Consider the following 25,081-nt stretch of genomic DNA (forward strand, 5'->3'; position numbering starts at 1 on the left):
CTCAGTTGCACCAGTCTTTCCGTGACCACAGCTCGCGGTAGACCCGTTTGTGTAATTAAATATGTGTACAAAACGCGAGAGTTTAGTGTTATAAAGTCTTTCAGCCGGCGTACTATGGGTAGCTTTATTCATCTTTATCCACATATAAAATAACTGTCGCTGTTTGACACCTTGGGATAGAAAGTGACGGACACCGTTTTATCACGCTGTCACGTAGACAAGAACGACCATCATATCCGCACAGAATTTTAAACTTGTCTAGTGTTTCTTCTGCAAAACATCAAAATGTCTGGAAATATTATTATTGTAGGTAATAGTTATCACGGAACAACTGCGCTGAAACTTCTCAAAAACTTCATAGCTTTATTGCTAACATCTTGAGACCAGGCATATGGCAATTATATGCTCGTGTTTGCTTTACCTATTGTATCGATACAAGCATCCACAAAGGAGCAACGGATATAACGTAAACAGCCGCTGAAGTGAACGTACATAATATAGGAAATTGTTTGACTCTTAATCCCCGGACAATATCGGATGATCGCAACATAGGATAATCTAAATGAGATCCGACTATGCCGATACAATCTCGTCGCCTACAGGATTACGCTCAAACTGAAGGTGTTTTAAACTAAAACGAATGCTCATTGAAAAATAACATCAAAGGTTTACTTCCACAGCCAACGTAAAAAGTGGGTACTCTTTTCCGGTATTGAATTCTTCTGTTTATTTTCGTACCTTCCAGCCACAATATTTTCGATGCCGTGTGGAGATTGATTTTCAAACAAGTTTTCGTTTTACGAACACCAATGTAGAACGGTTAGGCACTAGGCAGGTTAACTTTTAAAATCTGTGTGCGGGATTTAAAATGTTATACTCGTATATATTTATAATTTTCGCCATTTTTAGGGTTCCGTATACCCAAAGGGTAAAAACGGGACCCTCCCTATTCCTAAGACTCCGTTGTCCGTCTGTCCGTCCGTCTGTCTGTCACCAGGCTGTAACTCATGAATCGTGACAGACACACTAGACAGTTGAAATTTTCACAAATGATGTCTTTCTGTTGCCGCTATAACAACAAATACTAAAAGCAGAATATAATCCCACCAAAAACATAAATGTAAAAAAGGAGAGCCAAGTTCAATACAAAAATTATGCTTGGCTGTGGGGCTCGCCGCAAAAAGAATGGAGATCTAAATGAGTGCCACTGCCAAGTTCTATGCAAAATCCAAATATGTATTTATAGGAACAAAATAACATTATAAACAAGTATTAAACTCTATTTCTTTGCTTTATTGGATACCTATAACAATTGCTGTTATTTAAAAAAATGTGAGACCTTAAAGTAGGTTAGATTTGACTTGGTCAGTTTTCATTATATCAATCATTTTATATATATTGTAATTCTGATAAAACCTGGCCAAGCCAAATCTAACCTACTTTAAGATCTCACATTTTTTTTATCAATACTTTTTGTAAAGAAAACTAGGCAGGTATTGAGATTTAATGTTTTTTCTTGTGTTTCCGCTGTATGGTTTTTACTTCTGTTCTTTGTATAATTATGTGGTACCGCGCGCCGCCGACGACACACCGTTGGCCGGTTGTTTAGAGCGTATTAAAAGTTTTTTGTATGGGGCACCACTTATTTTTTGACTAAACTTTATTTTAATATAGCAAATATAATAATACATATATTGGGGTAGTTTCAAATATCTGCTTGTAACGGTTCCAACGCTACAATAAAAAAATATTTTCTTTATATGGGGACCCCCCCTATTCCAAATTTCATCCTTCTAGGTCATCTGGAAGTAGGTTAGGTTTAGGTACTTATATCAGTCCCAATAAAAAATGGTTTTTTTGTATGGGGACCCCCCCTATTTTTAAACTTTATTTTATTTTTAGATTTTTTCCTACGGTTACACACAATAACCGAGCTGGATTCCAAATTTCATCCTTCTAGGTCATCTGGAAGTAGGTTAGGTTTAGGTACTTATATGTCAGTCCCAATAAAAAGTGTTTTTTTTGTATGGGGACCCCCCCTATTTTTTAACTTTTTTTTATTTTTAGATTTTTTCCTACGCTTACACACAATAACCGAGCTGGATTCCAAATTTCATCCTTCTAGGTCATCTGGAAGTAGGTTAGGTTTAGGTACTTATATCAGTCCCAATAAAAAATGGTTTTTTTTGTATGGGGACCCCCCCTATTTTTAAACTTTATTTTATTTTTAGATTTTTTCCTACGGTTACACACAATAACCGAGCTGGATTCCAAATTTCATCCTTCTAGGTCATCTGGAAGTAGGTTAGGTTTAGGTACTTATATGTCAGTCCCAATAAAAAGTGTTTTTTTTGTATGGGGACCCCCCCTATTTTTTAACTTTATTTTAATTTTAGATTTTTTCCTACGGTTACACACAATAACCAAGCTGGATTCCAAATTTCATCCTTCTAGGTCATCTGGAAGTAGGTTAGGTTTAGGTACTATAAGTCATAAGTCAGTCTTAAAATTTACGACTTTTTGACCTTCATACCTTTATAACCGTTTGAGCTAGCTTCATGAAATTTGGGCTTCTAGATATCCTTATGGATATAATTAAACACACGTAGTTTTATGTGTTTACGTCAAAGATGTTTTGAGTTATAGAAGGGTCAAAAGTGGCACCAAGTGGTTCGTGTAATATTACACTCGGCGCTGGCTAGCCAGTTCCTTTGCTTGAACTTGGCTTGACACGCTGCCGCGTGTCTAGATAAATATTTAGTGTGGCTCCCATACAACAAACGTGATTTTTTGCCGTTTTTTGCGTAATGGTGCGTGTGCGAGTCCGACTCGCACTTGGCCGATTTTTTACAGTAATTCAGGTTCGGCAGAATAAATATTGGAATTTTTACATAGGTACCCAAGTTAATTCGTTGATAACGTGGATTTATAATTTAATATTTATGGTAGGTTACTCCCAAGCTCTACAGCTTTATTGACAATTGAAAATAAGCATTCCTTTGATTGTATTGTTATAATACTGGGAATTAAATAAAGGTACGCCTGGTAATCAAACCACTCGTACGTATACAATAAACAAAAGGTTATTTGTCTAGCACGTATAATTCCCCAGGCTGCCAGCCTGGCGTCCGCGGCGAGCGAGAGCCGCAAGATCCTGCACAGCCAAGAAATGGGCGGCCGCAGCATCAACCATCCCATGGCGTTACGGAAGAGAACTCGTCCCGCAAGGCCGCCGAGGCCGATGAAGAGGCTTCCACAGGTAAAACAAAGAAATACACGACGGAAAAATAACTAGAATTTAAAACCATTACGTGATAGGGTGTTACTTCAGTCTCAAAACAAGAAGTATTTATCTTATCAAACCACGAGAAAAGATGAAATATTGAACAGCCAGTGTTTATCATAGCACAGCGCTGCTCGTTGTTTTTGCACTTATAACCAACACCGCTTTAATGGAATCGCAAACATAGCGCGTACTTGACGGTTTACAGAAATTAGCTCCCGCCACACCACAGCGCTTTGCAAACTTAACAACATTGTTAAGTGTACATAAGTACTAACCCTTTTAATCTACATGTTTAACGTAACGTTTTTCTTCAGGCGTTGATAGTCGGAGTCCGCAAGTGCGGTACGCGAGCACTCCTAGAGATGCTGTACCTTCATCCAATGGTACAGAAGGCGTCTGGCGAAGTACATTTCTTCGATCGCGATGAGAACTACGCTCTGGGCCTGGAGTGGTACAGAAGTAAAATGCCACTGTCCTTTAAAGGGCAGATAACGATAGAGAAGAGCCCTAGTTACTTCGTTACTCCTGAGGTAAGAATCGTGCCTATATTTTACATTACGCTTAGGTATTCCTCACAGGTCAATTTCCAGTACATACTTCTAGTTTCTGATTCTCAGATTATCATATTGATTTATTGTCAGAACAGATGGAAGAAAATGGCTCGAAATACAATGGGGGATCTCTGTACGTATGTGAGCAATGGTGCCATTAGTAAATTTAGAAAGATACAGTCACTAACAATAATATATGTAACAAGTGCATATGGGGACTTGGGCTCTTGTTAATTACATGGTCACTGTAAACGGGTAGCGTATATTGCCTAATGATGTTATTCATTTCCCTAAAATGAAATCACCAATATTGTGTTCCCTCAAGGTGCCAGAACGCGTCCGCGCCATGAACTCCTCAGTGCGGCTGCTCCTCATAGTGCGCGAGCCGGTAACTCGTGCTATCTCCGACTACACACAGCTGCGCAGCCGCGCCACGCCTTCGGCCCCGGCGCACGCCATGACGCCATCCCATCCGGCGCCTGACGCCGCCAAGCCGTTTGAGCATCTCGCCATATCGCCCGATGGCTCCATCAACGTCGCGTATAGGTAGGTCTTATCATCTTCGCTAGTTACATATCATCTACCTCTGTGGCTCTACAAAGTGTACAGAAGTGCTGAATAATTTCTAGTAAATCTCTTATCCAAATACTATAAACCTGTGTATGCTAAATCTCTCTTATGTTAAATTTATCATGTTGACGATGGAATCATAAATGGAATTAACGCATGAAATTGTTCTAGGCCCATCGCCATATCATTGTACCACGCGTACTTGCATCGCTGGCTGGAGGTGTTTCCACGGGAGCAGATTCTGGTAGTCAACGGAGACCTGCTCATCGAAGACCCGGTGCCCCAGCTGCGGCGCATCGAGAAGTTCCTTGGATTAGAGCACAAAATTGGTGAGTAAACAAAATACTTTCACCGGCAAGTATTGAGTTTAGAAAAATCGCGACTCTTAAGTGTTGTTTTATGTAGGTACAAGGCCAAACTAGCACTTATGATGCAAAAGTAGCTTTTTGTGTAGATTATGTAGATAGTTCGACAACAAATGAAAAAAATAAAAACTTACAGTAAACTATGATTACAGTGGCGAACAGTGAACATGTTATAGGTTACATCTTACTTAAGTGTATCTGTTTTATTTTTGTACAGGAAGAAGAAACTTCTACTTCAACGAAACTAAAGGCTTCTACTGTTTACGAAATGACACTACGGACAAGTGTCTGCGTGAAACTAAGGGGCGTAAGCACCCGCGGGTGGACCCGGCCGTCGTCACCAAGCTTAGGAAGTTTTTTATACAGCACAACCAGAGGTTCTATGACCTCGTAGGAGAAGACCTCGGCTGGCCCGAGGACTAGGTAACTGGTAACGTTACCAGACATATGGACTCACCATATAGTTGTGATCGAATGTAATTCTTACATATCAAAATAAAACATATCATTAGTGCTTAAGGTTTTTAAAATATATGTATACATCTAGAGTAATTACAAATTAGAACACCTGGAAATATAAAAATTTTATTTATTTGTACGGGATTTTTTATATACAAAATTTTGCTGCACTTTAGTTAGACAATGTTAGACAGTTATTTATATATACTGATTTAATTTTCGGTTTATTGTACCAATCGAAGTGATCGTTTATACTGGATATATTATATTATATTTATTAATTTTGACAGTGTCTACGAAACGGGAACAAAAATTGAAAGTATGAAAGACGCGGTCAATAATTATGATTGTTTAGATCAGCGAAGATCCTTTACAATTATCACGCACTGATTCGATAGACCGACTCACTGGAACCCTGAGCAATATATTTTTAATATTAATAGCTAATAATTAAGTATTACGTGCAAACCTTTACACAGCATTTTTATACATTTAGGTATGGATTTTAAAGCTGTTTGTGATCAGTTCGTTCTTAGTACATATTCACTAGTTGAGGCGTAAGTATCTACTAAGCTAAATGTATTCTAATAGAGTAATTCCACAAGGATGCGTGTTGTGTACATTTTTCGCTTTCTCTTTTTAGATGTCGTAAGTTTTGATCGTGTCGTGTGGCTCGTAAATGTTATTATGTTACTAGTGAATGTGATTTTTCAAATTCTTAACAATATTTCCCATGTTTTCCAAATTCATCATTACAATGTTTAAAGTTAGTAGCTAATTGTCTTCTTTAAAACGATACTCTTGAAACTCTTAATCCGAATCATTATGTGTGTGTCTATAATAATATCATAAATTTCTTTGATCTCAGTGTTGTTATGGAGTCGTTGTTGAGTGTGTTGATCACACTGTAGATTACACACGATTTAAATTAAAGTAAAAGTGGAGAGATATCGATATACATTCAACGCGGGTTTAGGAGTATTCTATTTAAGCGAAACGTCCAAGACTGAAGAGTTAGTTGAGTAAGTTTAAGTAATATTTAGCATAAAGTGTCCAGAGGTAGCGCCGCCGCCGGACGGCGCCCGAGACGACCAGGCCGACTGCGGCATGGCACTCAACGCCATTATCAATATTTAATTTCCAAATCACAAGACAGTCAACGAATATTAATATTTTATAAAATGTAAGCCTTCTACGGATGCTTATCCAAAAAGAATATTTTTTAACTAAAGTATTTAGATGGGCAGAGAAACGAAAAATCTATGTACAAATTGCTCTAATATCTGGTATAGCCGTTACTGCCATCCTAGTCCAAAAGAGCAGCTGCCAATATGAAACTCGGATGAAATACCATTGTATTGCTGTTTACAGTCGTAGGGACCCACATGAATTCTGGGACACGGAAATGATACCAATTTCAAATTAATGAGGCAGTGGTTGATTCAGGTATTTTCCACGATTCTCTTCAAATATTTCTTTTATACATATTGCATAAACAAATTGGATTTGCGTTCGTTATAATGAAGGTATAACTCATTCTACGTGAATATACGATGTACCAGTATTGTGATGTATCGAAGATACAACTAATATTAGGAGCGGAGGCAACTTTCGAACAAGATACTTGCTGCTGACAAATATTTCACCACAAGTTGCTCAAGTAACTTTCAGTGATAAATAAAAGGTTGAAAGATACAAAAGAGAACAGAAGTAATTTCAGCTACTTGTGTGATATCAAGAATATCAAACATATCAAGATTATTGTTAGATTTATAACATAGTTAAGTATGTAAGGTTTAATATTTGTTTCGAGAGGCTGGTTTTATAAAAGTTTTAAATTATTCTCAAAGAGAAGTGAATGAAAACTATTTATAAAACTGACCAAGGTTAACAAAATTTATTGAGAGCATAATTTACTTTGTTTCGTTAAAACTGATTTGACTAGTTATTAGATAATTTTAATCACTGTTAAATGTTGTGCACGTTCATAAGGTGTAGTTTAAATTTGATTAGGATAATACTGTTAAATATAGTTAATTATTATTTTTAGAAAATTAAAGTAAAATATTATTTATATAATACCTACGGACATGTATATATTTTGTGCAATCTACTTTAACAGTTACTTGATAAACATCAAATACTATACTTTATAAGGTAAACGTACTGGTGCTCGACGCGGTCCCAGTACATGTCAGCTTGAAACTTAAGTCATTGTCAATACAGGTGACAGCAAGGTGTCATCTATTGGGCATTAGCATGTCGAGCACTAGTACGTTTACCTTATTTTACTTAAATTATCTGTTGTAAACCTTAAATGCGTTTATTTACATTCTTGTACTTTACATGCAATGAATTATATGGCAAAGTAATTCCTTACAATATCATTAGGTTAAAATATTGAATGAAAATGTTATTTATATATCAACTAAAATATATTTTACCCATGTCTTAAATTCTAAATTTCCTTGTAAATATCTTTTAAATTCTGTTAATAAGTTAACTGTATGTCTTCAATAAATATGAAGCGAGAGTACCTAAATGTGTTTTAATGTATTATACCTACCTACTTACTCGCTGGAATACATTATACGTCGGGAAGGGAATTCTACCCTATGAATGACACTAACCCTTAATTAATTTATTCCACAAACGAAATTATACACACCTCCGCATTCCAGAAATATATTCACATCGATACACATGCCTATTCGGATTTCGAGATAATCACAAGATCTTGAGACGATTTAGAGATCAACTAGATCTACATTAGATATCGACTAGAAGTGACTTGGATATCTAAGTCATAACATGTCGAAATCGTTCAAGAGGACCGGCAGAATCGTGGAAACGTCAAATGTGACATATCTATCTTACAAATATCTTTAAATTATCCGTATCGTAACTAGTTGAAGTCTAGTAGAAATCTAATTCATTTTCCGAATCGAGCCGACTGTCCAGTCGAGTTTACATTATTAATTAAGTTTATTCTTGTAAAATAGTTTGTTTTAGTAGTGGAACCAAATTGTAGGCGTATCTAACGTTAACAAACAGCAGTTAAGGGGCAAAAGACGCGTCTCTTATTCGGCAAACGAAAATGGATACTTACACTAATGACACGCGGAACTAACATGATGGCTCAACATTTATCACTACACGTAAACATCTTTAAGAATTTGTTATGGGATAAGTAAGTTGGGATATCGTGAAATGCTTGGGATATCGTGGACGGATTTCCGCACCAACTTGTCCATACTCCAGGAGCTCGGCATCACACAGCGTTTATCGACCGTAGTACAGTCGCATATACTGCAGTACTTTAGCCATGTCTCTAGGCGAGATAACGACTCCATAGAGCGACTGGTCGTACAAGGAAGAGTGGAGGGAACCAGATCGCGCGGCAGATCACCTATGCGCTGGACTGAGCAAATAAAATCCGCAGTGGGAAACCGCGTATCTGACTGTGCCAGACAGTCTGCCATCAGGGAGAGATGGCGGGAGATCGTGCGAAGAGCTGTGTCCGCCTCTACTACCGATGCGGACGCCTCAACGTGACCACGACCGCTCTGTCAACAGCGATACGACAGAGAAGAAGAAGTAAGTTAGTCAATGTTATATCAAATGTGTAAAGTAGGTATATCATTATATGTACGAGTCCTGGATGTGTTGATAATGACAAATAACCGACGTTAAAAAAAACACAAAAAATAAATATACCAATTAACTACAGCTATCAATTTTCCCTTGAACTAAAATTATATTATAATATCAATTCACTTTGAGTCTGTCGTTAGAAAATAATGAATATTCTCTATACGGATCATCGGTTCTACATACATATAGTAGTAAGTTCGAGAAGCCATTGCTGTGTATCAGTCATTACCAGTTACTAAATTCAAAAACCCATATCTCTTTAGTCGGATTTTTTTTAAAAGTAAAAAGTACTAATTCACAAATACGAATTTTGCGAGCGCTACACAGACCCCAACGCCACAACACACTATTGAAAAAAATGGCGTCAGTGTGCGCGAGGCATTTATTCTATATTCAGGTCGTGTAAACTAATTATTCCTGTAGGTTATTCACAACTTTGACCTTTGAGCTCTTGATTGAAGTGCACGCTTGCATATGTGATATACTCACCTTTGGCATTAATTTCGCCTAGCTCCGGAATATTTTAAGCTTTTACCCAATTCCCCTACGCGAAATTTTTTATGACGATAACATCTTAATGGAAAAACTACGTATCTCCCCTCTCTCTTACAAAAACTAATTTGATAATTTTTAACTTCATAAAGGTTTAATGTTTTCGTAAAGGAATTGCAGGATAAACAATGAGATATAGTTAAATTTAACCAACAAATGACTTAACATAAATTTATCACTATAATTAAATACCTACAACTAAGCAACTCAATCGCGGTCATTATTTTAATAGGGAGTTCCATTAATCATTTTACAACATTTCTTATGCATTTGTATTTAGTTACGGGCATAATTCATACCATACCTCTCACTCGATCGTATCACGCCTCGCAAATCGTATTGCGCGTTCTCTTAATAAGTCACAAGAAATTGTAATACAAAGAAAATAGAGTCAATACCGTAAACTGGGGTTACTTTGATTCGTGGGGTAACATTGACCAACGATCGAAGTAAATCCATTCTACGGTATTAGAAGTTAGTACTTAGAAAATTCTATTCGCTTTATTTTCTTCGTATTACAAACTTATTTTTAACAACAAAATACTTAATAACTGTAGTTAGTCAAAGTGTCTCATTTCAAACATAGAGAGAATACTATCTTTGTCTTACACTAGTACTAGCACCCAGAAGAAAAGGATGAATATAGTTTTTTTGTTCTTATTCACTGAAAAAAATTGGGTTTAACAGACTACAATATCAGTTGGCCAAACACATGATTGGCCAACTGATATTTCGCCGCGAGATAGACTACCCGTCTTCTAACTGTATTAATTAAGAGGGACGGGTAGTCTATCTCGCGGCGAGATACTGTCGCGCCAATCATGTGCATGCTACCTCGGCAGACATAGATACCTATATATTACTTTAACGTTCGTGCCAAGTTTAATGTTATTTCAGAATGCCGTTTTTAAACGAGAGCGTAATAACTTTGGCTTTTGTCGGCGAGTTCGTGTGATTCTTAACCTCTAGCCGCCCAGAGACCTATAAAAACCGGGCAAGTGCGAGTCGGACTCGCGCACGAAGGGTTCCGTACCATAATGCAAAAAAAAAACAAAAAAAAGCAAAAAGAAAACGGTCACCCATCCAAGTACTGACCCCTCCCGACGTTGCTTAACTTTGGTCAAAAATCACGTTTGTTGTATGGGAGCCCCATTTAAATCTTTATTTTATTCTGTTTTTAGTATTTGTTGTTATAGCGGCAACAGAAATACATCATCTGTGAAAATTTCAACTGTCTAGCTATCACGGTTCGTGAGATACAGCCTGGTTACAGACGGACGGACGGACGGACGGACGGACGGACAGCGAAGTCTTAGTAATAGGGTCCCGTTTTACCCTTTGGGTACGGAACCCTAAAAAGGTCTCCAGTTCCATTCTAATTTGAACTTTGTATTGACAAAATAAAATTTCATTCTGTCCCGATTATCTATAACAAATAGGTACTGAAAAAATAGGTAACATAAACATATCCATACTCGGTAGTATGGTTATCTGATATTCCTTCGTAGATAGAGGATGAATTCTGGTAAATCCTGACCGTGTATCCGTTTTCACATAGGCTGCTGTGAAACCACTTTAGAAATATTATACAAGTGAAAATATTACCAATTTTAGATATCATATTTCAGCTCTAACCATGGTTACCGCAGATAACTATATACTATAATATAGAGGGATTTAAATTTTATTAGTAGGTAGGTAACAGATTATGAAAGATAAGACGAAGGCAATGTGTAAAAATAGATTATGTATCTAATAGTACCTAATATATTATATCATATTCATGTAGGTAAACCATTATTCGATAATTATGACTATGTGTGGATTACATAAAATGTAATGTAATGTAAATGGTAATATACGAGAGCTGAGCTGGTCCGAACATTGTGAGAGATAGTAGTAGGTAAGTAGGTACTTATTGAGGTGGTGTAAAATAATTTGAAAATGCAATTTTTACTACGAAGAGTTTTTTACGAATCTTAACAAACAATCATCAACATTCATTAGATTTTATAGTTATGATATCAATTATTAAATTGAACTGATGAATATATTACATTACATACATAGATGATGAAAATATTAAAATGTATGTAGTAATGACGAGTATAATAACAAAAACGCACCTCATTGAGTTAAGGCTCATAGATGCCTAAAGGTGACAGTCCATTTCCAACGACAGCTGCAATACTGTTCATTTTACTATGGATTTTGACATCAGTAACAGCGACGCGTTCAGTACTAGTAATGCAGCTGCGGTTAGAAATGGAATGTTACCCTAAGGTAGAAGTACTAGTGTACTAGTATTCGACATGGGCACTTAAATCAAAGTGACAAGGATTAAATTTGAATACAGAAAAATCTTCGCCGTTCAAATTTAACCTATATTACTTTTACATAAAGTGCCCATGTCGAATACTAGTGCAGCGTCGAGCACTAGTACTTTCTACCTTAGGTGCATCGTAAAAAATGTCTAAAAAGAAATAAACATTTTTATAGGACAGATAATTTTAGCTGGGTAATTTTGTAGGTCCGTCAATAAAACAACACATTGGATTTTGTATAGGACACGAATTCCGGTCGCGTATTATACAAAAACCAATATGTTCACGTTCGTATACAATATTCATTAGTCAACCCTAATGAAACAATGTATTCCTCAGTGACAAAGGAATGCAAGTTTGCACCCGCCATTCGGGCCACGTAACTCTATGCAACTTTTAAAACCGCCTTTAATTTTTTTCTGGATCTAGTACTTAAGTAGAGACAGAAACTTTAATGTGAAGTTTAAATGGCTAGAAATTTTCAACGGTAGCAAGTTTAAGTGGCAGCGAGCTCTTAAATCTAGGGGGATTAATTATTTAAGTATGTACCTTCCCAAGCTTCAATTCAATTTGTATTTGAAAATTTACCAAATACCAACATACGAGTATATATACTCTGTACTAAAAATGAAAATAATGACTTGACTTCGATAAACATTGTTTTTGTTTATCTATAAATATTTTTGTTTCATATGAAAAAGAGCAAATGAGCATACATTCAATTCAAAAACTCGATGAGAGGTTACGATGCCACTTTTTTGAAAATTACTCATAGCAGCATATTCCTGTGTACAATTAAATTACTTAGTTGCCGTTTATTCCTAGATTGTTTTTTTTAGTTTTTGAGCCATACTATAATGTTTTTGTAATCTAAATTAGCAGTTCAGGTACCGCTGCTGCTCACAGCGAACTTAATTATATCGTTATCCATTCGCAGACAAAGCCCGCGGTACAATCAGGCTAATACAATGGACCGTGCCCAATGCTTTATGCACTGGCTGAATTCTCCAGTACATCACATACTATTCTTTGCTTAAATCCAAAGAAGCATAAGCGCTGTGTTATTATCCCTACCAGAAAGCATTCGCCAAACACCAGCCAGTTTAAATCGGATCTCCGATCGCTACATCTTGTTTTTGATTTTCAGTTTTGTTAAACTGGTTTAAACACAGCGTTGGAGCGACTTTCTAGTTTTAGATACACATACGTCCTTTTTATTCGATTGCGGGGAAAGCCGCGGTCGCCGGTCGCAGCACATAGAACGGAAATTTTGATTCTAAGCTGAGCAAACATTGCGCATTAGAGCGTAATTTATGTAACTTTAAGTTAGAATTGGAACTATTAGCAAATAAACTTTGAGAACTGTCAAACTTGGTCTTCAGTATGCTGTAGTAAATAGGTACTAGCAGTTGTACATGCAAGTTACCTAACATGATAATATAATATTAGTGGACTGGATTCTGTCTAAACTAACTTTGCACCGGCTTTAATAGGATAAAGTGAGGGAGTGTAGTAGTCTTGTATTAGCTATTTCCGATTTATTAAATGGAAATAGTCCCGAAAATAAATCAATAAATCAACTAATAGTTGTTACTTCGCAGGCAGATATGCGTTATGGTATAGAAATCATACATTTTACAGATGTGCATTTAATTTGCATACTTACTTTTTCATTGCTAGAAATAATTTATATACAGGGTGGAAAGATAAGTCGGGCCCTGGAGGGACACTACCTTAAATCTTTAAGCTGGCTCATTTTACTTAAAGGAGACATTCCATTTTTTTTAAAAGAAACAAAACTGCATTCAAAGATTATTTCTTTTTTTCTTCAAATTTTGCTTGTCTAAAAAATCTTGAGTACCTACTAAATATTAGATTTTATGGATATTTTGTACGACAGACGAGTGTAAGACCTAATGTTTCTGGGAGAAATGTTATCATTAACATTAAATGTATCGACTAGTACAATAAAATTGCGAGTTTTTATTTTTCGGAATTTTTGATCGGTTCGAGTCCCGGGCGAGGCAAGCGAGTTTTAGAAAATCTTTAAATGCAGTTTTGTTTCTTTTTAAAAATAAAGGAATGTCTCCTTTAAGTAAAATGAGCCACCTTAAGAATTTAAGGTAGTTTCCCTCCAGGGCCCGACTTATCTTTCCACACTGTATATATATATATTATAGGAAGTATTACCAACGTCCAATTCGGATACTACTATTACTACTACTACTATCTATTTAATATGGATCAAAAACTTTTTTGTGTGTGTTAAAATTATGAGTCCTTGCTGCGGACATCATAAAATCATGAATTTTCAAACCGTATAATCTTGCTGGACCTTTTGCATTTGCACCCGCCATTTGCGTTGGCAAATGGCGGGTGCAAAAGCAAAAGGTCCAGGTTGTGTTCAGTGTTAATTATTTATATCATCCACAGAAAAGATGCCCATCCATTAGGGCAAATGCCCCAGTTCTAGCCACTAGCTGAGCCGGTTTTGCCCATTTTCAACTTTCAAAAAAATCTGCTTTTACGTACCTATTAGCAACAACTTATTTCATAAGTTAGCAATTATTGGTATCTCACAACGTCTGTGGATATCTATCGCCCAATATATTTCTGATCTCCCTTATCACCCTGAATTTATAAACTCACATTCATCTTGCTTTGCAAACGTAGAAACTTATGTTAAGGATAGATCCAAAGAGGATAGGACTACGATAGCCAGAACTTTTCTGGAAAATATGGACAATAGAATTAAGTACCTATGCTTGCAGTCTTGCAACCATAATAAACAATTACCCCTCTTTTAGCTTTTCCCCTTCATCCTTGAGCCTATTTAGGTAAATACATACTTTGTGGTAGGTACCTACTACCTACGTACTTTGAGGGTGTGCAACCAATAAGTACCCACTTTTAAGTATATCTAATACTTATTAGTATTTTACTAATACAATCGCAAATAATTAGAATTACACGAGAGGGTTCAGGCACCAGGTACCGATATGGCATATGGCGCGATTCTGGAAATGAATTAGAGATTCACTAAATATGAAATAGTAAATATATGTGACGTTATATATATAAATATATCTAGTGAATCTCTAAATCATTTCCCGAATCGCGCCGATAATCTATAACGTATAGTTCTTACGAATATCACTACCATCTTACACTGGTTCGCCCAGAAAATCGACTCATCTAAGTTTGCGTAACCAATGAGAATTCACCTTTAGGGACGTGTCCGCATTATCGCTAATCACAGATAAGAAAACCTGTGCAAATTACACAGGACGCCCGCCTTCGACTGATTTTCACTAATGACTATCGCAGTCTCTTATCTCGACAAAAAACTATATCCAATAAACGTCTCTCCTCTATCCACTTAGAGAATAATTTGAAGTACACTTTCACCCGTAATCCGTACTGGTGAAGGCAAAGGCTATGTTAAATCTATTCAAATTATAGACTGTGCGAGGAGTTTTCTCTATAAATAGTCTTCTGGTTTCATCTGATACTGAGGGTTGGAAACTAAATACATTGATTACGGTCCTTCGATAAGTGTTAGGTGATTCATAATATACCTACTTTAATTTTTTATAAGGTTATAACATTTATCTACAATTTAATTACATTAATCACAAGCAAACATTAAAAACCTAAAGTACTTTTATAGTAAAAGATACCAAATTTAAAGTTTGTAGTACGTTGAAATTTCTAAGTGTTACCTAGCTGACTGGCATAGAAGGGAGGGAATTATTATTTCTGTTGGTGTTTATACGTTTTTTTGGCACACGCTTTTCGCCTTCTTGACAAATTCCATATCTATCAAAGTTGAATTCTTTCTAATTTAATTGTCAGTACAGCACTCATACACAGTGGCGGATTTGGAGTCTTTGCCACCCTAGGCCCCAGGCCCTGTAGCCGCCCCTTTCAATGCACCCATAATATTGACTACATTTTGAGTTATTTCTTGTTACCATCAGCGAATTTTTTGTCACAATTTGCCGCCCCTAAAAATCTTGCCGCCCTAGGCCCGGGCCTACTGTGCCTTCGGGCAAATCCGCCACTGCTCATACACTAAGTGACGCTTAAGTAAGTATGCGAGTCCAACCAATAGCGATTCGATCTACATATGTATAATAGTGAACAATGCTGTCCCCGGAAGTCAAAACAAATTGTGTACAAATGGGCACAAAACTAAATGTAAGTACAATCCCACGTTTTCTTTCGGCATTAAAACCCTGATCACGGGAGGATTCTGAAAACGATTCCGATACGAGGTTAGGATTAGAAACAAGGATGAGTGTGTTTGGGCCCGATTCGGATTTTGAAATAGACATCTATGAGATATCTTTTAGACATCACCAAGATACGATAACGATAATTATGTTTAAGATCTAACCTGTAAAATTTGATATTTGCGCGATTCTAGAGATACTTTTGAACGATTTCCACAGGATATGACTTAGAGATCCAATTCACATCTAATAGATATCTTACTCTATCTAACGTAAAAATGATATTGGTTGCCCGAATTGCGCTGCAAAAGAGAACTAGTTGATATCTAAACTATAACGTATCTAGTACGTGTCGTCTCTTGTGAATATCTTGAAGTTCGAATACGGCAGTTTTATCCGTACACGTGACACTGCAACTGACCCAGTTCAGGCACAAAAGATAGCTTTCTTTATAGTAATGGTGGTGGAGCTGTATTTGATACGCATACAGAGTAGAATAAATATATTAAGCATAGTTACGTTTTTAATTAGTACCTAAACTTTTGTTTTTGGTAATTTTGTATGATACAAATTATCGACTTACATTGTTTTCACAAATTCACGGTCGAGTAAGGATAATATATTAAAGATATGATGGAATACACGAGTATTTGATGAATCCTCACACACACCCATACATTGTAATATGAATTATGATTGTAGGTTTTTTTATTATACATATAGTAACTGGTAATTTAAAAAGTGCATTCGGTAAAAATATATGCCAAATCATGCATAGCCAGATTTTATCGTATGTTACATTCTTTATGTATTTAATCTGTCTGATGATTAATAACCGTTATTAATACAAAAAACAATGTAGAAACCGACAGTGAATAATTGAATATACAAAAGCCAGTAAAATCAGTATTGTTTAACTTTATAATAGAAAATCTCTATTATTCAATTTAGGACACGCAAACTTTCTGCACGAAGACTTATTTGAATAAGATTCCAATTAGGAAACCCATGAGAAAAAATTGCTCGTCTAAGATTCATTGTTCGGGGAAAATAATTTTACTGTAATTGTTTCCAGTAAAACACGGAGCTTTTATGGTAATTCTACGTACAGGGCTATAACTGCGAAAATCGAAGTTCGCAAATTGCGGGCATCTTTCTCTCACTCTAATTACGCCTTCATTGGAGTAAAAGAGAAAGATCCCCGCAATTTGCGAATTTCGGTTTTTGCGGTAGCCCCTCTGAAGTCGAAGACTTCTCCGTACAAACGTAGTCCCCTTTTCCCTCTCTAGATATTGACCCCCTTATTCATAAACTCGCTAAAAACCTCAAATAGCTAAAAATCATTTGTCTTTATCTGTCATTTTGACTAATGTGTTTGTGAGAAAGGGATAAAACATAATTTAAGTAAATCAGGCCCGTAAAGTTTGATGAATAGGGGGGTAAGTACTAACATTACAGAGAACTATTACGCTATTTGATGTAAATATACAGGGTGCTTCCTGTAACAGGAGCAATAAACTAAACTAAAGGCTGTAGTCCTCAAACTGACCAACATTTGTTCAGCAACTTTTAAAAATTATGATTCCTTTAGACTTCCTCTTTTTCATACAAAATAAATATTGTCTTCAATGTACGCTGACATCAGTGTGTTTGACGTTGCTTGTCACGCTGTAAATATGACAAAATTTGCAATACATTGCGTCTTAGAATAAACTTTAAAGTGTAATAAAAATCAAACCATGAGTTATTTTCAAAAGTTGCTTAACAAATGTTGGTCAGTTTGAGGCGTACAGCCTACAGTTAAATTTATTGCTCCTGTTACAGAAAACACACTGTAACTATTAATCATACACTTTATGGAAAATATTTATACACAATTACATGAGAGGCCTGTGCCTAGCAGTGGGATGTATTATTATATTATTATTAAGTATTTATCTAATTACTACCAGTGCCCAGATTAAATCGTTGGTAATTAATTTTATACGCACCACTTCATTTATACGCACGCATTATAATTATGAATTACCCCGACAAAGTTGCTTATTATTTCGGCCGCAATCGAAAAACGTAATGAGTTTGTTACATTTTCCGCAATGTTTGTTGATTAATTAAAACAAATGAACGCTACGTGGCTTTGTTTTGAGCTATGCTAATGAGATTCGTAAAATCACGTAACATAATCCATTATTTCATAATTATGTTGAGCCAACGACGGTTATTTACTTGTGACCTGAAGATACGATTATATCAGTCTTTTGTCATTATTATTAATGAATTGGTTCCTTGTCGATTTCCTTATGTATATTTTATTGTATAAACATACTCACATTTAGGTATGTAGCTAAATATTGAACGTTTATTTTACAATCCCAAATTTTCTTCACGTTAATATCACATTTAATATTCAGTTAAAGATTTGTGCAAACAAAAGTCAACAGCAAAAATTAAATTTCGCTTCGAGTAACATTTTGGTTACTGCATTTGTTTTGGGGTCCATATTGGGTCGCATAATAATTGATTGTCTTAATGTAATTGTTATTGTGCTGGAAATATTAACATTTCTGAAAAATTATAACACAAACCTAACCTAACCTACCCTATTCTACACAACCTATGCAAAATATTTTCGAAAATACTTTCTGTTTCAGCTGGAGAAAAAATAAGCGAAAAGACATTTAAGCGTAACATTACAATGACAATCAATTATTATGCGATGAGATAGGATCCCTTTGTTTTGTGAAGTCATCATCAAGCGTTAAATATTGTTGATTAATTGCTAGTTAATGTATGTAGGTCGGAAAGAATTAATGAACCCAATACGATAACAAAAAAACAACTTGAAAGAAATATATTGAAGTATATTTTTTCGCTAATCCTTTTTCTAGAAATGAGTGGATACAGGTAACTATAATGAAACATGTAGGTAGTTTCTATGCAGAGCCCATATTTTTCCCACATTTTATTAAAGCACGCTGTTTAAGAACTTCATAATAGATACTTAGATAATAGATACATATAGATACTTTTCAAAAACAAATAAATTGGATGCAAACTTAACTGAATTTACATACATACATACATACAATCACGCCTATTTCCCGGATGGGTAGGCAGAGACCACGGATTTCCACTTGCTACGATCCTGACATACCTCTTTCGCTTCCTTCACTTTAACTCCAAACTGAATTTAAAATTCAAAAATTCTTTTATGCTTCTAAATTTGACGTATGTCGACGAACAACGGCGTGAACCTGACGTAGAGCAAATTGGGGGTTAGTTTTTTGTCATATTTGATATTTGTACAAAACTATGCGAAACGGAGCTCGCGCAACTAGCGTGTTTTATCACAGTCCCTCGGGTAACTTGCGAAACTATTCCGTAGCTATTTCCCCTCTTTTTATTTCTCTGTAACTTGTTTCCACTCACTACAAGTTGTGAGGCTAATTTACATCGATTTCACCGTTTCTGTAAAGTTTCAGCTCCTTTTGTGGGTTTGCTATTCATTCATTAAAGTTAATTCTGTGTCTGTGTAGCCGTGCAACAACCGGCAGTGACTGCCGTATTCGAATTTCAAGATATTCACAAGAGACGACACGTACTAGATCCATTCTAGATACGTTATAGTTTAGATATCAACTAGTTCTCTTTTGCAGCGCAATTCGGGCAACCAATGTCACTTTTACGTTAGATAGAGTAAGATATCTATTAGATTTGAATTGGATCTCTAAGTCATATCCTGTGGAAGTCGTTCAAGAGTATCTCCAGAATCGCGCAAATGTCAAATTTGACAAGTTAGATCTTAAACATATCGTTATCGTATCTTGGTGATGTCTAAAAGATGTCTAATAGGTAGATATCTATTTCAAAATCCGAATCGGGCCCTGAGTGACACAATCGCACGTGGTGTTTGGAACGTAATTAAATTAGTCCAGTGACGGTAACGAATCCCACGTTGTGTTTAATGGGTTCTTATTAACTGCACATCGTATTGTTTTTGTTTATTAATCGAACTCCCGATGTTTGGCTATTAACCGACGATTTATCTTATACCTCTAAACGAGCAATTCTTGTATATTTATTTATATGTAGGTATATATTTCTCGGGGATCTCGGAAACGGCTCTAACGGCTGCTAAAGATTGCTATATGGGGGTATTCGGGGGCGATAAATCGATCTAGCTTAGTCTTATCTCTGGGAAAACGCGCATTTTTGAGTGTTTATATGTATTCCGAGCAAAGCTCGGTCTCTCCGATTAATATATAAATACATTATGATTAAAGCTAACGATACAATAAATATAGTTTTTAGTATTACATATATGAAATCTGCCTCATCAACTTACCAAGTAATAATTATAATAATTTAAGTGCACTTAAAAACGCAATTAAACGTAAAGACCCATAAACATAAAATAAACCTCTACCTCAACCTTGAAGTAAACAATACGGTTTAATAGCAGTCGCTCAATCCAGTAAAGTCACGCTTAGTAAAAATTGTCTCGGCGGGAAAATAATCCGCGGACCATGACATAATCACGACCCGCGAAATATTTGATGGAATCTGGGGTCGCTGAACCATCCGGGGTTTTTATCGATATTTCGAAACACGGTACGGCATATGGTGGCGTATTTTCACTTATCGCCTTAGATGTAACAAACTTAAGTCTGATAATAAATCAACCGACTGATAACTACAAAGCTATTAATAGAATAAAAAAATAAGGAGAAGATTCTCATTTCGTTGGCATCTTTTTTTACCTATACTTACGTCATTACTTCCTGTTATTTCTAAGACGGTTAAGCATGACTCACCTTAGACCGGGCCGTGTCCGGGCCGGAGCTTCCGGAGCTTACTTTTTTATGGCATCACGTGATGCTTTCCATTGAAAACGATGCGCTGGAAGCTCCGGCCCGGACACGGCCCGGTCTAACGTGAGTCATCCTTAAAGGATCGAATTTAAAATGTCGTGAGTCATACTAACATTAAGTCTATTTTACGGATTAACTCACGCATTTTAGTCACTCGCGCGACATGTTTCGGAAAGCCTAGGTCTTCATTTTCAAGCATGAGTAGCTGTGACGATGGCCGCAGTACTAAAAATAAGTGAGTTTCAATACGATTTCGGATTGTTTTTTCTTCACAGTTTGACCATTGTCAAAGAAAACCACATTTAGTGATTTCGAACTGCTGACGAAGACCACAAAAAAGACGCAATATTAAACATTTTTGTAAAACCTTTTTTTTTATCAAAGATTACATTTACTTTCCCCTTCAAGACTGCATCAATTGTAGACGCTTGGACGCTTTGCATCAGTGAATTAATCCTGGTTTATAAACAAATCCTATCGGTTCTTAGTTACGGTGCAAATAGGCAGACGACAGTTTAATTAGCGAGGCTGGATGGATGTCCCGCCGCCCTCGCCTCGCATGGCGCTATTCTGGAAATGAATTAGAGATTAACTAGATACGATATAGTAAAGATATGTGACGTCCCACGGTAAAGGTACTTTATGGCGGTTGGCGCTAACGCTATTATTAACGCCGCTCCAATATTATTGCGGTGCTATGTGACGTAAGCGCCAGCCGCCATAAGGTACCTTTTCCGTAGAACGTCACATATCTTCACTATTTCATATCTAGTGAATCTCTAATTCATTTCCCGAATCGCGGCGAAAGCCGCCATAAGGTACCTTTTTCCATGGAACGTCACATATCTTTACTATTTCATATCTAGTGAGTCTCTAATTCATTTACCGAATCGAGCCAGCACTCCCGAAGCACCCGCGACTGATTTTCTAAGAAAGCTTTGATGATTGAAATCACTTGACGAACGAAGGGCAATGGGCAATTTTTTCTTCAAATTCTTCTTAAGTCTTATAATATTTATCTAGTAGTTAGGTTAATTTTTATGTCAAAAAATATTAAAATTGGACTTACTGATACTGAAAGATGAGATACTGAAAATTTATGAGATCACCTCGGTTTTTAGATCTATCTATATAAGTAGAAGTACTAGTCCATTTTCATCGCGCTGTCTTAGCCTAGTTTTCTGGAACGAACTATTCAAAGAGCGATTAAGGGCATCGCGTTTCAGCTTATCATATGGTACAACATGCGTTCAACGTCTGCAAAGTTTTCAAATTATACTAGTTAGAGTAGTTTCATCATCACCGTACTAATGATATATAACCCATTTGTTTCATGCTGAGGCACGTTATACACACATGTGCGTAGTTTCATATATTATAAATGAGTTTGAATCAGTTAATACAGTTCAAACCTTAAAACTGTGGGCTCGGGGCCTGAGGAGGGAAGTAGAGTGACACTTTGCTTCCACGAAGCTCGTGTTCGAACTTTTTTCCTATTTCTAATCTTAGTTGGTTGTATTTTTAAAAATCTCATCTGGTGCTACATAAGTATATCGGAGTAGCCATATTGACTATCGGTACATCGAAGTGTTGAAGTGTTTGTATAGTAACGCCACCATGTCGGTCCGAGTACAGGAGCAGAGCACGAGGGCGATTCCATTGCGAAGAGGCGTAAGGCAGGGAGACGTTATCTCTCCGAAACTGTTTACTGCCGTAATGGAAGACGCCTTCAAGCTCCTGGAATGGGAAGGACTTGGCATCAACATCAACGGCGAATACATCACTCACCTTCGGTTTGCCGACGATATCGTAGTCATGGCAAAGTCGATGGAGGAACTCAGCATGATGCTCGATGACCTCAACCGAGTTTCACAACGGGTGGGCTTGAAAATGAACATGGACAAGACGAAACTTATGTCAAATGCCAATGTTGTGCCCATCCCAGTCTCTGTTGGGAACTCGGTACTCGAAGTTGTTGACTCGTACATCTACCTAGGACAAGTAGTCCAATTAGGTAGGTCCAACTTCGAGAAAGAGGTCAACCGCCGAATCCAACTCGGTTGGGCAGCGTTCGGGAAACTACGTAATGTCTTTTCGTCCGACATACCTCAGTGCCTCAAGACGAAAGTCTTTAATCAATGTGTGTTACCAGTGATGACTTACGGCTCCGAAACGTCGTCTTTCACTATCGGCCTCATCTCAAAACTCAAAGTCGCTCAACGAGCTATGGAGAGGGCTATGCTCGGAGTTTCTCTACGTGATCGAATCAGAAATGAGGAGATCCGTAGACGAACTAAAGTCACCGACATAGCCCACCGGATTAGCAAGCTGAAGTGGCAATGGGCAGGCCACATTGCACGCAGAGAAGATGGCCGATGGGGTCGAAAAGTGCTCGAGTGGAGACCACGGACTAGCAAGCGCAGCGTAGGACGTCCACCCACAAGATGGACAGACGATCTTGTTAAGGTCGCCGGAAGACGCTGGATGCGGGTCGCTTCCAACCGGCAAGTATGGAGGTCCAAGGGGGAGGCCTATGTTCAGCAGTGGACGTCTTATGGCTGAGATGATGAAGATATTCACAAATAGATACCACCCAACTAACATTAGGCGCTAAATTTAAGGGTTACAAGAGATTTATATAAGCGCCTATTTACTCTTTAGGTGTTGTTAGTACTCTAAAAATAGGAGTTATAGCCGGCTATAACCCCGTTTTAACCCCGGATTGGGCACAAATTTTATCACCGTAAGATTTATAACAGTGCTACAGTAGGGTTAGCGGATAAAAAAAGAGACATAAGAGCGGTATAGTGGAGCTACAATAGTGTTAATTAATTCTTTAGGAGCTATATGGGTTGCATATAGGTGACTACAAACTGTTGTAGTAGAAGAGCGCTAAAGTAGTGCTGTAATAGCGTTGATTAACAACTTACGCTACGTCTTACGTAGGCGAACAACGCGCGAACGCGGCGCGGCGCGGCGCGGCGAAATCAATCCTTTGATGCCCATAGAAGTGTCCTACGTAAGCGATCTCGTTGCGAACGCGGTGCGGCGCGATTTGCACGCGAATGTCAGGCGGCGCGGCGCGGCGCTGCGCGGCGGCGGCCGCTTTCGCCGCGCCGCGCCGCGCCGCGTTCGCGCGTTGTTCGCCTACGTAAGACGTAGCGTTAGGATTTAAAAGGGTGCCAAATAAGCGACTACTAACTGTTTGAGTAGTAGTGTAGAGCTAAATAGATGATACTTTCAGCTTTAGATGGTATATTAGCATTTAAAGTCAATATTTGTAACACTCAAGAAAGTAATTGCACATTTTTTCCTTAGCCCTGCCTGCTTTGGTTGCAGATGTTTCCATTTTGTATTATTATTTGTAAGCTTGCACTGTGACAGCTTGAAGTGAAATGTATAAATAAAAGCAAATAATTATTTTAGTTCACCGATGCCGGTGTTATCTGCGGATTTATGATGGCGAAATTAATTACACTGTCAATAACTATATGTATTACTAACAAAATTTTAAAGGGCCTCTGATCCTTTGCATATTTATCTGAATATAATATTTTTTAAATTGTGGTCCACCGTATTTAATTTTCGCAAAATTACACAATATACGTGAAGTCCGGTTTTAAATACAACAATACTAACATTATGTCTATATTGAGTAAAAGTATCGATTTTTATTAAGTATTTACGTTCTAATTAACAGTTTTTGTTTTGCTTATTGATTCATCGGTCATATTAACATGGCGCTATAGGCTTAGGTTGTAAGTAAGACTCTAATAACACTATAAGATGTACTAAGGTATTGAATAACGCCCGTCTGCGACTACATGATCTATAAAAGTGACTCATAACTTCTCATTTCGACTGTAAGTGAGACAAGAGAGTTAAGAAGCGATTGCGAGTAACGGAGCTATAAAAGAGTTTTTATCGCCTGTTTAGAACCTTAAGTGAAAATTGCAGCTGCTTATTACTCATATAGATGTTAAGGTAGTAGAATTCACTTTGAGCTATAACACTAGCTGCTTAAGATCCATTATAGCGGCCAAAACGGCTATTGTAAATCTTAAAGCTACACATGGACCTCTTAAAGACCTTGATGTCACCAGAGCCTGTAAGCTTAGAGTATATAGCTATTCTACAGCCGTTATATGTCTTTAGGTGATAAAATAAGTGCTAAGTGTCGCCTAATTGTTTGTTGGGCAGTTATAAATAAATTA

The 25,081-nt window shown here is 37.0% G+C and overlaps 1 protein-coding gene across 1 annotated transcript in view; it reads left to right on the forward strand.

Annotated features, from left to right (window-relative positions):
- The window catches only part of LOC134665321 (heparan sulfate glucosamine 3-O-sulfotransferase 5), a 49,303-nt gene extending 41,536 nt beyond the window's left edge, over nt 1-7,767 (forward strand). The window contains exons 5-9 of the mRNA XM_063522242.1: nt 3,113-3,259; nt 3,601-3,816; nt 4,163-4,383; nt 4,579-4,736; nt 4,990-7,767. Of these exons, the coding sequence (XP_063378312.1) occupies nt 3,113-3,259; nt 3,601-3,816; nt 4,163-4,383; nt 4,579-4,736; nt 4,990-5,195 (948 nt within the window). The 3' untranslated portion in view covers nt 5,196-7,767. The remainder of the gene's footprint in view (nt 1-3,112; nt 3,260-3,600; nt 3,817-4,162; nt 4,384-4,578; nt 4,737-4,989) is intronic.
- Nucleotides 7,768-25,081: the final 17,314 nt, after the last annotated feature.

Source organism: Cydia fagiglandana, chromosome 6 (assembly GCF_963556715.1).
Source record: "Cydia fagiglandana chromosome 6, ilCydFagi1.1, whole genome shotgun sequence".
NCBI classification, from domain to species: domain Eukaryota; kingdom Metazoa; phylum Arthropoda; class Insecta; order Lepidoptera; family Tortricidae; genus Cydia; species Cydia fagiglandana.